The sequence below is a fragment of the Panulirus ornatus genome, chromosome 3 (genome assembly GCF_036320965.1).
Source record: "Panulirus ornatus isolate Po-2019 chromosome 3, ASM3632096v1, whole genome shotgun sequence".
NCBI classification, from domain to species: Eukaryota; Metazoa; Arthropoda; class Malacostraca; order Decapoda; family Palinuridae; genus Panulirus; species Panulirus ornatus.
Window position 1 is genome coordinate 18,413,553 of NC_092226.1, and position 16,161 is coordinate 18,429,713.

General features: G+C 41.2%; 1 protein-coding gene across 5 annotated transcripts in view; it reads left to right on the forward strand.

Annotated features, from left to right (window-relative positions):
• Positions 1 to 16,161, forward strand: part of LOC139761047 (ATP-dependent DNA/RNA helicase DHX36-like) — a 189,584-nt gene that overhangs the window by 84,273 nt on the left and 89,150 nt on the right. For all 5 annotated transcript variants that reach the window (XM_071684847.1, XM_071684856.1, XM_071684818.1 and 2 more), the window contains 2 exons: positions 5,502 to 5,597; positions 15,530 to 15,738. In XM_071684847.1, coding sequence (XP_071540948.1) covers positions 5,502 to 5,597; positions 15,530 to 15,738 — 305 coding nt within the window. The remainder of the gene's footprint in view (positions 1 to 5,501; positions 5,598 to 15,529; positions 15,739 to 16,161) is intronic.

Below are 16,161 nucleotides of genomic sequence, written 5' to 3' on the forward strand. Positions count from 1 at the left end.
GTGAAAAGTTTTTATCGAGGATGTAAGGCATGTGTACATGTAGGAAGAGAGGAAAGTGATTGGTTCTCAGTGAATGTAGGTTTGCGGCAGGGGTGTGTGATGTCTATATGGTTGTTTAATTTGTTTATGGATGGGGTTGTTAGGGAGGTGAATGCAAGAGTTTTGGAAAGAGGGGCAAGAATGAAGTCTGTTGTGGATGAGAGAGCTTGGGAAGTGAGTCAGTTGTTGTTCGCTGATGATACAGCGCTTGTGGCTGATTCGTGTGAGAAACTGCAGAAGCTGGTGACTGAGTTTGGTAAAGTGTGTGAAAGAAGAAAGTTGAGAGTAAATGTGAATAAGAGCAAGGTTATTAGGTACAGTAGGGTTGAGGGTCAAGTCAATTGGGAGGTAAGTTTGAATGGAGAAAAACTGGAGGAAGTAAAGTGTTTTAGATATCTGGGAGTGGATCTGGCAGCGGATGGAACCATGGAAGCAGAAGTGAATCATAGGGTGGGGGAAGGGGCGAAAATCCTGGGAGCCTTGAAGGAGCCTTGTGTGGAAGTCGAGAACATTATCTCTGAAAGCAAAAATGGGTTTGTTTGAAGGAATAGTGGTTCCAACAATGTTGTATGATTGCGAGGCGTGGGCTATGGATAGAGTTGTGCGCAGGAGGGTGGATGTGCTGGAAATGAGATGTTTGAGGACAATGTGTGGTGTGAGGTGGTTTGATCGAGTAAGTAATGTAAGGGTAAGAGAGATGTGTAGAAATAAAAAGAGCGTTGTTGAGAGAGCAGAAGAGGGTGTTTTGAAATGGTTTGGGCACATAGAGAGAATGAGTGAGGAAAGATTGACCAAGAGGATATGTGTGTCAGAGGTGGAGGGAACGAGGAGAAGTGGGAGACCAAATTGGAGGTGGAAAGATGGAGTGAAAAAGATTTTGTGTGATCGGGGCCTGAACATGCAGGAGGGTGAAAGGCAGGCAAGGAATAGAGTGAATTAGATCGATGTGGTATACCGGGGTTGATGTGCTGTCAGTGGATTGAATCAGGGCATTTGAAGCGTCTGGGGTAAACCATGGAAAGCTGTGTGGGGCCTGGATGTGGAAAGGGAGCTGTGGTTTCGGTGCATTATTACATGACAGCTAGAGACTGAGTGTGAACGAATGAGGCCTTTGTTGTCCTTTCCTAGCACTACCCCGCATACATGAGGGGGGAGGGGGATGGTATTTCCATGTGTGGCGAGGTGGCGATGGGAATGAATAAAGGCAGACAGTGTGAACTGTGTGCATGGGTATATATGTATGTGTCTGTGTGTGTATATATATGTGTACATTGAGATGTATAGGTATGTATATTTGTGTGTGTGGACGTGTGTGTATATACATGTATATGGGGGTGGGTTTGGCCATTTCCCTTGTCTGTTTCCTTGCGCTACCTCGCAAACGCGGGAGACAGTGACAAAGCAAGATGAATAAATAATTATTATTATTATTATTATTATTATTATTATTATTATTATTATTATTATTTTCTTTTAGGGAAAAAAAAACGAGAGGGGAGGATTATCCCTGGGGATAGGGGAGAAAGAATTCTTCCCACGTATTCCCTGCGTGTCATAGAAGGCGACTAAAAGGGAAGGGAGCAGGGGGCTGGAAATCCTCCCCTCTCTTTTTTTTTTTTAATTTTCCAAAAGAAGGAACAGAGAAGGGGGCCAGGTGAGGGTATTCCCTCAAAGGCCCAGTCCTCTGTTCTTAACGCTACCTCGCTATCGTGGGAAATGGCGAATAGTATGGAAAAAAAATTTACTATTATTATTATTATTATTATTATCATTATTATTATTATTATTATTATTATTATTATTATTATTATTATCATTATACTTTGTCGATGTCTCCCGCGTTAGTGAGGTAGCGCAAGGAAACAGACAAAAGAATGGCCCAACCCACCCACATCCACATGTATATACATACACATCCACATACGCACATATACATACCTATACATCTCAACGTATACATATATATACACACACAGACATATACATACATACACATGTACATAATTCATACTGTCTGCCTTTATTCATTCCCATCGCCACCCCACCACACATGAAATAAAAAACCCCTCCCCCTCATGTGTGCGAGGTAGCACTAGGAAAAGACAACAGGGCCACATTCCTTCACACTCAGTCTCTAGCAGTCATGTAATAATACACCGAAACCACAGCTTCCTTTCCACATCTAGGCCCCACAGAACTTTCCATGGTTTACCCCAGACGCTTCACATGCCCTGGTTCAATCCATTGACAGCTTGACCCCGGTATACCACATCGTTCCAATTTGCTCTATTCCTTGCACGCCTTTCACCCTCCTTCATGTTCAGGCCCCGATCACTCAGAATCTTTTTCCCTCCGTCTTTCCACTTCCAATTTGGTCTCCCACTTCTCCTCGTTTCCTCCACCTCTGACACATATATCCTCTTGGTCAATCTTTCCTCACTCATTCTCTCCATCTGACCAAACCACTTCAAAACACCCTCTTCTGCTCTCTCAACCACACACTTTTTATTACCACACATCTCTCTTACCCTATTATTACTTACTCTATGAAACCACCTCACACCACATATTGTCCTCAAGCATCTCATTTCCAGCACATCCACCCTCCTCCACTCAACTCTATCTATAGCTCACACCTCGCAACCATATAACATTGTTGGAACCACTATTCCTTCAAACATACCCATTTTTGCTTTCCGAGATAATGTTCTCAACTTCCACACATTTTTCAACGCACCCAGAACTTTCGCCCCCTCCCCCACCCTATGATTCACTTCCGCATCCATGGTTCCATCCGCTGCCAAATCCACTCCAGGATATCTAAAGCACTTCACTTCCTCCAGTTTTTCTCCATTCAAACTTACCTCCCAACTGACATGTCCCTCAACCCTACTGTACCTAATAACCTTGCTCTTATTCACATTTACTCTCAATTTTCTTCTTTCACACACTTTGCCAAACTCAGTCACCAGCTTCTGCAGTTTCTCACATGAATCAGCCACCAGTGCTGTATATCAGTGAACAACAACTGACTCACTTCCCAAGCTCTCTCATCCACAACAGACTGCATACTTTCCCCTCTTTTCAAAACTCTTGCATTCACCTCCCTAACAACCCCATCCATAAACAAATTAAACAACCATGGAGACATCACACACCCCTGCCGCAAACCTACATTCACTGAGAACCAATCACTTTCCTCTCTTCCTACACGTACACATGCCTTACATCCTTGATAATCACTGCTTCTAACCACTTGCTTCCCACACCATATATTCTTAATACTTTCCACAGGTTATCTCTATCAACACTGTCATATGCCTTCTCCAGATCCATAAATGCTACATACAAATCCATTTGCTTTTCTGAGTATTTCTCACAAACGTTCTTCAAAGCAAACACCTGATCCACACATCCTCTACCACTTCTGAAACCACACTGCTCTTCCCCAATCTGATGCTCTGTACATGCCTTCACCGTCTCAATCAATATCCTCCCATATGATTTACCAGGAATACTCAACAAACTTATACCTCTGTAATTTGAGCACTCACTCTTATCCCCTTTGCCTTTGTACAATGGCACTATGCAGGCATTCCGCCAATCCTCAGGCACCTCACCATGAGTCATACATACATTAAATAACCTTACCAACCAGTCAACAGTACAGTCACCCCCCTTTTTTAATAAATTCCACTGCAATACCATCCAAACCCGCTGCCTTGCTAGCTTTCATCTTCCGCAAAGCTTTTACTACCTCTTCTCTGTTTACCAAATCATTCTTCCTAACCCTCTCACTTTGCACACCACCTCGACCAAAACACCCTAAATCTGCCACTATCATCAAACACTTTCAACAAACCTTCAAAATACTCACTCCATCTCCTCACATCACCACTACTTGTTATCACCTCCCCATTCACCCCCTTCACTTTAGTTCCCATTGATTCCCTTGTCTTACACACTTTATTTACCTCCTTCCAAAGCATCTTTTTATCCTCCCTAAAATTTAATGATACTCTCTCACCCCAACTCTCATTTGCCCTCTTTTTCACCTCTTGCACTTTTCTCTTGACCTCCTGCCTCTTTCTTTTATACAACTCCCAGTCATTTGCATTAATACCCTGCAAAAATTGTCTAAATGCCTCTCTCTTCTCTTTCAATAACAACCTTACTTCTTCATCCCACCACTCACTACCCTCTCTAATCTGCCCACCTCCCACACTTCTCATGCCAAAAGCATCTTTTGTGCAGGCCATCACTGCTTTCCTAAATACATCCCATTCCTCCCCCACTCCCCTTATGTTCTTTGTTCTCACCTTTTTCCATTCTGTACTCATTCTCTCCTGGTACTTCCTCACACAAGTCTCCTTTCCAAGCTCACTTACTCTCACCACTCTCTTCACCCCAACATTCTCTCTTCTTTTCTGAAAACCTCTACAAATCTTCACTTTCACCTTCATAATATAATGATCAGACATCCCTCCAGTTGCACCTCTCAGCACATTAACCAAAAGTCTCTCTTTTGCATGCCTGTCAATTAACAGATAATCCAATACACTCTCTGGCCATCTCTCCTACTTACATGCATATACTTATGTATATCTCTCTTTTTAAACCAGGTATTCTCAATCACCAGTCCTTTTTCAGCACATATATCTACAAGCTCTTCATCATTTCCATTTACAACACTGAACACCCCATGTACACCAATTATTCCCTCAACTGCCACATTACTCACCTTTGCATTCAAATCACCCATCACTATAACCCCGTCTTGTGCATCAAAACTACTACCACACTCACTCAGCTGCTCCCAAAACACTTGCCCCTCATGATCTTTCTTCTCATGCCCAGGTGCATATTTTTAGAAATAGTCTCAGGTTTCCTGAATTTCAAAGTATGGTAAACCCTTGATTTAATGGATTAATTGGGGGAGGGTATGTCTGTTGATGCCGAAAGTCCGTTAACTCGAGAATGTAATGTATGGGTCATTTTTCCATTCGTTACCGTTTACTTAATGCCATTTTGAATCGTAAGGATTGCAGAATTATCTAATGAATAAATTCACAATTTCTACACAACCTGACCACACAGTAGCTTGAGGCAGACTGAGACTGAAACAAGACGAATATACTCCACACTACAAAAACAAGTGCAATGTGAAATGTCCATAGTGCTACATTTAAGAATTCTTTACTTTAAAATTATTATTAATCAATGTATTATTGTTGGCCTGGTCCATTAAATCTGAAATCCATTAAACTGGGGTCCATTAGATCGAGGGTTTACTGTATTATGTATAGTCCCAGAAATGTATTAAAAGATCATGTATTTATCAGTACATGCATGAATAATGACAAAGAATAAAGCTTATGAAGCTTTGTTCATTCTTTTTCTTCATTTCTGATATTTTACTTACTTGGTATGCGTGCTGTTTCTCATTTTATTTTTTCATCCAGATTTAGATTTGAAGAGGAAAAACATGTTCCAGTTTGGAAAAGACGAGAGCAGAAGAAAAACCAAGAATTTGAGGATATGATTGCACCATACATTAGGTAAGGTAGAAATAGTTTCTAGTGTTCTTTAAACTTTATTCTCTTACTGATAAAATTAGAATTAACACTTGTATTTTGTAACTGAAATACTTATTAGAAGATTCTTTTGGGTTGTCCTGTAGTACATGTGAATATACAAGATTATTGTTATTATTATTATGTGTATCTAGCTATATCACTGATGCCCGTTCCAACTGAAACTCCATCAGTGGGATGGCCATGGCAATAGATTCTCCATAACTAGAATACTCCAGAACCACTTCTTAGCCTTTAGTGCCTTAACAGGCCACTGACAGGGCAGCTCCAACACAGTGTCTACAATGGCTCCTACCTAATGTTTCTACTGACTTCTTCCACCTATTGCTCCTACCTACTACTTCTACCTAATATTTGTACACAATTTTCTTGCCTAAGTCTTCCTACCCATTGCTTCTATCTACTGCTCCTACCATTTTACTAAAAAGAAAATCGAAGTTACGAAGAATGGATGCATGAGGTCAGTGTTGTTAAGTGTTATGTATGACTAGGAGAGATTGTATTTGTATGGACAGAATGCCATTAGTCCATGTGTGGATGAGGCAGAAAGAAAAGACAGCTACCTGGGTTAAAGGAGTGCCTGCCAACTACTGCCTACTACTACTACTACTAATGTTATTACTATTATTATTATGATCATAATTACTATTATTATTATTATTATTATTATTATTATTATTATTATTATTAAAAAAGATTTTGTGTGATCGGGGCCTGAACATGCAGGAGGGTGAAAGGAGGGCAAGGAATAGAGTGAATTGGAGCGATGTGGTATACCGGGGTTGACATGCTGTCAGTGGATTGAAGCAGGGCATGTGAAGCGTCTGGGGTAAACCATGGAAAGCTGTGTAGGTATGTATATTTGCGTGTGTGGACGTATGTATATACATGTGTATGGGGGGGGGTTGGGCCATTTCTTTCGTCTGTTTCCTTGCGCTACCTCGCAAACGCGGGAGACAGCGACAAAGTATAATAAAAAATAAAATGATTATTATTATTATATTTATTTATTTTGCTTTGTCGCTGTCTCCCGCGTTAGCGAGGTAGCGCAAGGAAACAGACGAAAGAATGGCCCAACCCGCCCACATACACATGCATATACATACACGTCCACACACGCGAATATACATACCTATACATCCCAATGTACACATATATATATACACGAACGGACATATACATACATACACATGTACATAATTCATACTGTCTGCCTTTATTCATTCCCATCGCCACCCCGCCACACATGAAATAGCAACCCCCTCCCCCTGCATGTGTGCGAGGTAGCGCTAGGAAAACAACAAAGGCTACATTCGTTCACTATCAGTCTCTAGCTGTCATGTAATAATGCACCGTAACCACAGCTCCCTTTCCACATCCAGGCCCCACAGAACTTACCATGGTTTACCCCAGACGCTTCACATGTCCTGGTTCAATCCATTGACAGCACGTCAACCCCAGTATACCACATCATTCCAATTCACTCTATTCCTTGCACGCCTTTCACCCTCCTGCATGTTCAGGCCCCGATCACTCAAAATCTTTTTCACTCCATCTTTCCACCTCCAATTTGGTCTCCCACTTCTCCTCGTTGCCTCCACCTCTGACACATATATCCTCTTGGTCAATCTTTCTTCACTCATTCTCTCCATGTGACCAAACGATTTCAAAACACCCTGTTCTGCTCTCTCAACCATGCTCTTTTTAATTCCACACATCTCTCTTACCCTTTTATTACTTACTCGATCAAACCACCTCACACCACATATTGTCCTCAAACATCTCATTTCTAGCACATCCACCCTCCTGCGCACAACTCTATCCATAGCCCATGCCTCGCAACCATACAACATTGTTGGAACCACTATTCCTTCAAACATACCCATTTTTGCTTTCTGAGATAATGTTCTCAACTTCAACACATTCTTCAAGGCTCCCAGAACTTTCGGCCCCTCCCCCACCCTATGATTCACTTCCGCTTCTATGGTTCCATCCGCTGCCAAATCCACTCCCAGATATCTAAAACAGTTCACTTCCTCCAGTTTTTCTCCATTCAAACTTACCTCCCAATTGACTTGACCCTCAACCCTACTGCACCGAATAACCTTGCTCTTATTCACATTTACTCTCAACTTTCTTCTTTCACACTTTTTACCAAACTCAGTCACCAGCTTCTGTAGTTTCTCACATGAATCAGGCACCAGCGCTGTATCAGCGAACAACAACTGACTCACTTCCCAAGCTCTCTCATCCCCAACAGACTTCATACTTGCCCCTCTTTCCAAAACTCTTGCATTCACCTCCCTAACAACCCCATCCATAAACAAATTAAACAACCATGGAGATATCACACACCCCTGCCGCAAACCTACATTCACTGAGAACCAATCACTTTCCTCTCTTCCTACAAGTACACATGCCTTACATCCTCGAAAAAAACTTTTCATTGCTTCTAACAACTTGCCTCCCACACCATATATTCTTAATACCTTCCACAGAGCATCTCTATCAACTCTATCATATGCCTTCTCCAGATCTATAAATGCTACATACAAATCCATTTGCTTTTCTAGGTATTTCTCACATACATTCTTCAAAGCAAACACCTGATCCACACATCCTCTACCACTTCTGAAACCACACTGCTCTTCCCCAGTCTGATGCTCTTTACATGCCTTCACCCTCTCAATCAATACCCTCCCATATAATTTCCCAGGAATACTCAACAAACTTATACCTCTGTAATTTGAGCACTCACCTTTGTCTCCTTTGCCTTGTACAATGGCACTATGCAAGCATTCTGCCAATCCTCAGGCACCTCACCATGAGTCATACATACATTAAATAACCTTACCAACTAGTCAACAATTATTATTATTATTATCATTATTATTTATTTGTGCCAACTTGCTAACGCGGGAGACAGTGACAAAGCAAAATGAATAAATAAAATAATCTATTTATTTATTTATTATACTTTGTCACTGTCTCCCGTGTTAGCGAGGTAACGCAAGGAAACAGACGAAAGAATGGCCCAACCCACCCACATACACATGTATAAACATACACGTCCACACACGCACATATACATACCTATATATCTCAACGTATACATATATATACACACACAGACATATACATATATGCATATGTACATAATTCATACTGTCTGCCCTTATTCATTCCTGTCACCACCCCGCCACACATGAAATAACAACCCCCTCCCCCTGCATATGTGTGAGGTAGCGCAAGGAAAAGACAACAAAAGCCACATTTGTTCACACTCAGTCTCTAGCTGTCATGTATAATGCACCGAAACCACAGCTCCCTTTCCACATCCAGGCCCCTCAAAACTTTCCATGGTTTACCCCAGATGCTTCACACACCAAGGTTCAATCCATTGACAGCAAGGCGACCCCAGTATACCAATCGTTCCAGTTCACTCTATTCCTTGCATGCCTCTCACCCTCCTGCATATTCAGGCCCCGGTCACTCAAAATCTCCTTCACTCCATCCTTCCACCTCCAGTTTGGTCTCCCACTTTTCGTTCCCTCCACCTCTGACACATACGTCCTCTTGGTCAATCTTTCCTCACTCATTCTATCCATTTGACCAAACCATTTCAAAACACCCTCTTCTGCTTTCTCAACCACACTCTTTTTATTACCACACATCTCTTTTATCGTATTGTTACTTACTCGATCAAACCACCTCACACCACATATAGTCCTCAAACATCTCATTTCCAGCACATCCACCCTCCTCTGCACAACTCTATCTATAGCCCATGCCTCGCAACCATATAACATTATTGGAACCACTATTTCTTCAAACATACCCATTTTTGCTTTCTGAAATAATGTTCTCGACTTCCACACATTCTTCAATGCTCCCAGAACTTTCGCCCCCTCCCCCACCCTATGATTCACTTCCGCTTCCATGGTTCCATTCGCTGCCAAATCGACTCCCAAATATCTAAAACACTTCACTTCCTCCAATTTTTCTCCATTCAAACTTACCTCCGAATTGACTTGTCTCTCAGCCCTACTCTACCTAATAACCTTGCGCTTATTCACATTTACTCTCAGCCTTCTTCTTTCACACACTTTACCAAACTCAGTCACCAGCTTCTGCAGTTTCTCACATGAATTTTTATATTTATTTATTTATTTTGCTTTGTTGCTGTCTCCTGCTTTAGTGAGGTAGCGCAAGGAAACAGATGAAAGAATGGCCCAACCCACCCACATACTCGTGTATATACATACACATCCACACACGCAAATATACATATGTATACATCTTAACATATACATATATATACACACACAGACATATACATATATACACATGTACATGATTTATCCTGTCTGCCTTAATTCCCATTGCCACCCCGCCACACATGAAATAACAACCCCCTCCCCCTGCATGTGTGTGAGGTAGCGCTAGGAAAAGACAACAAAGGCCACATTCTTTCACACTCAGTCTCTAGCTGTCATGTATAATGCACTGAAACCACAGCTCCATTTCTACATCCAGTCCCCACATAACTTTCCATGGTTTACCCCAGACGCTTCACACACCCTGGTTCAATCCATTTACAATATGTCGACCCCAGTATACTACATTGTTCCAATTCACTCTATTCCATGCACGTCTCTCACCCTCCTGCATGTTCAGGCCCCGATCACTCAAAATCTCCTTCACTCCATCCTTCCACCTCCAATTTGGTCTCCCACTTCTCGTTCCCTCCACCTCTGACACATATATCCTCTTGGTCAATCTTTCCTCACTCATTCTCTCCATGTGACCAAACCATTTCAAAACACCCTCTTTTGCTTTCTCAACCACACTCTTTTTATTACCACACATCTCTCTTATCCTATTGTTACTTGATCAAACCACCTCACACCACATATTGTCCTTAAACATCGCATTTCCAGCACATCCACCCTCCTACGCACAACTATATCTATAGCCCATGCCTCGTAACCATATAGCATTGTTGGAACCACTATTCCTTCAAACATACCCATTTTTGCTTTCTGAGATGATGTTCTCGACTTCCACACATTCTTCAACGCTCCCAGAGCTTTCACCCCCTCCTCCACCCTATGATTCACTTCTGATTCCATGGTTCCATCCGCTGCCAAATCCACTCCCAGATATGTAAAACACTTCACTTCCTCCAGTTTTTCTCCATTCAAACTTACTAGTTTCTTTCTCTTTCTTTTAAACTATTTGCCATTTCCCGCGTCAGCAAGGTAGCGTTAAGAACAGAGGACTGGGCCTTTTTTGGAATATCCTCACCTGGCCCCCTCTGTTCCTTCTTTTGGAAAAAAAATGTGAATAAGAGCAAGGTTATTCGGTACAGTAGGGTTGAGGGTCATGTCAATTGGGAGGTAAGTTTGAATGGAGAAAAACTGGAGGAAGTGAAGTGTTTTAGATATCTGGGAGTGGATTTGGCAGCGGATGGAACCATAGAAGCGGAAGTGAATCATAGGGTGGGGGAGGGGCCGAAAGTTCTGGGAGCCTTGAAGAATGTGTTGAAGTTGAGAACATTATCTCAGAAAGCAAGAATGGGTATGTTTGAAGGAATAGTGGTTCCAACAATGTTGTATGGGAATGGGTGGTATTTAGCGATGGCATGTGTGAGATATGCATTTAGCATGCGAAAGGTGGAAGATAGGCTGATTAAAAAGGGTAGTGAGTAGTGGAATGAAGAAGAAAAGTTGCTAGTGCAAGAGGAAAGAGGGGCATTTGGGCAGTACTTACAGGAAAAGAGTGCATATGATTGGGAGATATATAAGAGAAAGTGGCAGTAGGTCAAGAAGAAGGTGCAGGGGTTGAAAAAGAGGGCAAATGAAAGTTGGCGGTGATCGAGTATCAGGAAACTTTAGGGAGAAAAAGATATGGTTTGGAAGGAGATAAATAATGGGCAAAAAATAAGAGAACAAATGGGAACATTGATGGAGGAGGTAAAGGGGGAAGTGATAACAAGTGAAAATGAATTGAGGAGTAGATGGAGTGAGTATTTTGAAGGATTGTTAAATGTGTTTGATGTTACAGTGCCAGATGTAGATTGTTTTTGTAGGGGTGGTATGCAAAGTGAGACTTTTTTGTAGGGGCTGTATGCAAAGTGAGAGTCATGGAGAGTATTTTGGTGATGAGGGTAGAGAAGGTGAATGCCTTAAGTAAGATGTAATGCAGTAAGGTGGTTGGAGTGGATGGTAATGCTGTTGAATTTATTAAGAAAGGGGGTGACTGTGTTGTTGATTGGTTGATAAGGATATTCAGTGTATGTGTGGGTCATGGTGAGGTGCATGTGGATTGGTGGAATGGATGTATAGTGCCATTATATAAAGGCAAAGGGGATAAGGGTTAGTGCTCGAACTACAGAGGTGTAAGTTTGTAGAGCATACTGGTAAGTTGTATGGGATGGTATTGATGGAGAGGGTAAAGGCATGTACAGAGCATTAGATTGGGGAGGAACAGTGTGGTTTTGGAGGAGGAAGAAGATGTATGGATCAGGTGTTTGCTTTAAAGAATATGTGTAAGAAATATATTATTTATTTTATTATACTTTGTCGCTGTCTCCCGCGTTTGCGAGGTAGCGCAAAGAAACAGACGAAAGAAATGGCCCAACCCCCCCCCATACACATGTATATACATATGTCCACACACGCAAATATACATACCTACACAGCTTTCCATGGTTTACCCCAAACGCTTCACATGCCTTGATTCAATCCACTGACAGCACGTAAGAAATACCTAGAAAAAATATGTATTTGTAGAAAAACAAATGTATTTGGATCTGGAGGGAGCGCATGATGGGGTTGATAGAGATTCTTTATGGAAGGTCTTAAGATTATACTGTGTGGGAGGAAAGCTGTAAGGAGCAGTGAGTTTTTGTCAAGGGTGCAAGGTATGTGTATGCTTAGGAAGAGAGGAGGGTGAAGGGTTCTAAATGTAGCTTGGTCTGTGGCAGGGTGTGTGATATCTCCGTTGTTGTTCAGTTTGTTTATGGATGGTGTAGTGGGGGAGATAAATGCAAGGGTCTTGAAGGAAGAGGCATGGATACAGTCTGTGGGTGATGAGAGAGCTTGGGAAGTGAGTTAGTTGTTTGCTAATGATACAGCACTGGTGGCAGATTCAAGTGAAAAACTGCTGAAGTTGGTGACTGGAAGAGTGTGTGAAAGGAGAAAGTTGAGAGCAAATGTGCATAAAAGCAAGGTTATTAGGTTCAGCAGGGTTGAAGGATAAGTTAGTTGGGATGTAAGTTTGAAAGGAAAAAAATTGGAGGAAGTGAAGTGCTTTAGATATCTGGGAGTAGATTTGGCAGTGAATGGAACCATGGAAGGGGAAGTGAGTCATGGGGTGGTGGAGGGGACAAAAGTTCTGGGAGCAATGAAGCATGTGTGGAAAGAGAGAACATTATCTGGAAGGGAAAACATAGGTATGTTTGAAGGAATAGTAGTCCCAGCAATATTATATGGTTGTGGGCTCTAGATAGGGTTGTGCAGAGGAGGGTGGATGTCTTGGAAATGAAATGTTTGAGGGCAATATGTGGTGTGAGGTGATAGTGAAAGGGTAAGAGAGATATGTGGTTATGATGAGTGTGGTTGAGACAGCAGGAGAGGGCATGTTGAAATGGCATGGATATATCAAGAGAATGAGCAAAGAATGGTTAACATAGAGTATATATGCGTTGCAAGTGGAGTGTTCTAGGAGAACTCACCAGAAAGTTCCGCAGGGTGCGTTTATAGTGTACCATGTAAATTTGTGATAAGTTTTATGTTGGGCAGACTGGTAAGGATCTTTCAGTTAGACTTAAGCAGCATGAATATATTATGAGAACAGGGCAAGAATTAAATGCCTTGTTTGATTATGTTAAGAATTTTGATCATTATACTGACTGGGGTAATGCCATCTCAGTTATTAACTCTTACTCCTGTACCCCGAGAAATATCATTGAATCTTCTATTATTAGATACACAAAGAATTGTAACATTAACATTGGTGAAGTTCTATATAAAGTGGATAGTTTTATTGTTAATAAGGTTTGTAAACAGTTCCCTTTCTTGTCCACACAATAAATTTTATGATACACATGTCACCAGACTTGAACGCACCTGACCTCCATTTAGGTAGTCACTTGTTTACCAAATGGCAGCCTAGCTAAATCTCTTTGTTGTATATCAACTGACTGTTATGTTTCTCTCTTGTATCTCCCCTGATGATGTGATCATTACACGAAAGTGCCTTTTGGAACTTATCATGTTTCATTTCCCTGTGGAAAGAAAGGAATGTATATAAAAGAAAAAAAGTGCTGAGAGGGGCAGCTGGTGGGATGTCTGATCTCAGTCTGTTGGAGGCAAGGATGCAGATTTGTAGAGGTTTTCAAAAAAGAGGAGACAGTGTTGGGGAGAAGAGTAGTGAGAGTAAGTGAGCTCGGAAAGGAGACTTGCGTAAAGAAATACCAGCAGAGATTGAATGTAGAATGGCAGAAGGTGAGAGCAAATGAAGTGAGGGGTGTTGGTAAGGAATGGTAGGTACTTGGGGAAGCAGTGATGATGTGTGCAGGAGATGTATGTGGCATGTGAAAGGTGGAAGGTGGGCAGATTAAAAAGGGTTGTGAGTGTTGGGATGAAGAAGTAAAGTTGCCAGTGAAAGAGAAAAGAGAGCCATTTGGGCAGTATTTACATGGAAGGAGTGCAGATGATTGGGAGATGCATAAGAGAAAGTGGCAGGAGGTCAAGAGGAAGGTTCAGGGGTTGAAAAGGAGAGCAAATGAGAATTGGGGTGAGAGAGTATCCTTTTACTTTAGGAAGAATAAAGATAATTTGGAAGGAGGTAAGTAATGTGCAAAAGACAACAGAACAAATGGGAACATCATTGAAGGGGGCAAAAGGGGAAGTGATAACAGGTAGTGATGGAGTAAGGAGATGGAGTGAGTATTTCGAATGACTGTTAGATGTGTTTGATAACAGAGAGTGGCAGAATTAGGGTGTTTTGGTGGGGATGGTTTGTGAAGTGAGAGATTCATGGAGAGTGTTTTGGTGAAGAGAGAAGAGGTAGTGAAAGCCATGCAAAAGATGAAATGCAGCACAGCGACAGGGGTCGATGGTATTGCTGTTGAAATTATTGAGGAAGAGGGTGACTGTGTTGTTGATTGGTTGGTAAGGATATTCAGTGTACGTATGGATCATGGTGAAGTGCCTGAAGATTGGTGGAACGTACTTATAGTGCCATAGTATAAAGGGAGAGATACTGTTATATATTGTTTAACCTTTTGATTATATATTAGTTTCTGTTTTTCTTGTCAAAGCCAAGTGCAGATATGAAATAAGAACTTCAGTGCTTCAGAAAAGTGATCATTGAATATTGTAAAAAGGATGTATTTTTATATATATTCTTGCTTGAAAAAAGATCAAGTTTGTAAACCCGTTTAGATGTGTGTAAAGATACGTTTAAGCCTCTCAGTGATATCTGTAATTAAAAATGGCATATTGAATATGGTCAGGAAAAAAGTATTTATACGGCTTTGTCAGCTTACCTGTGCTGTGTTATGGTATTGCTGGACTCTGCCTGCTCGAGGTTCGCTTAGCTGTATCACTGGGAGTCTGGTCTTATCAGAGGACTGCTAACTCCAAAGGACTCTGCATTTCCCTGCTACTGGAAGTAGTGCAGCTTTTGGCTGCAGGAACCTTTAGAAAGGTCCTGGTAACACCAAAACTTTTTCATTGAAATTGATGTTGAGGTAATTATGATTGAAGTTATTACATCAGACCGTAGATGATTTTCAGTACCTTAATTTCAGAAATTCTTCAAATTTTGTATTAAACCTAAACCATAAAATAGAATGATTCATAACTATTTTTCAATTTTGATTTTAGAAATCTAGAGCGAAAACAACAGTATTCATGCCACACCCTTGATGAACTTTTTAAGACGACAAGTGAAGAATTAAATCTAGACTTGATACTGGAGTTGCTGCGTCACATTGTTTGTCAGCCTGCAGGTGCTGTCCTTGTATTTCTTCCTGGTTGGGACAAGATATCAAAGTTACACTCGATGATTCAGGATGACAGAATGTTGGGTGGACGTAAGTATCATTGTATTCTCATTTACCTTGGGGCTAAGATGCTTACTTGGTGACAGTAGTCTTCCCCCACTTCTTTGTTTCATATGTTATGTATCACTGTTACCTAGGAGCATTACCACTTTAGAAAAGGAAGATGGTGTAGCAAGTTTATTTCGTATAAGATTATAAAAATTGAAGATCATTTGGATCACTTGAGTAATACAGGCTTCCTTGGTAGGTCCTGTTTGAAATTTAGTTTTAATCATTAGCATTATTATATAAAAACTTTATAGTTTACATAATTACTAGAAAGATTGAATGGATGTTGTAATATATGTATATTAGATAGGTTTTTGGCTTACCACCGAAAGTATTTCTATAAGTTTTCTACATCCACATTGTCCACGTCCTCAACTCCTTTCTAGTTTTGTGTTGAAGTTATCT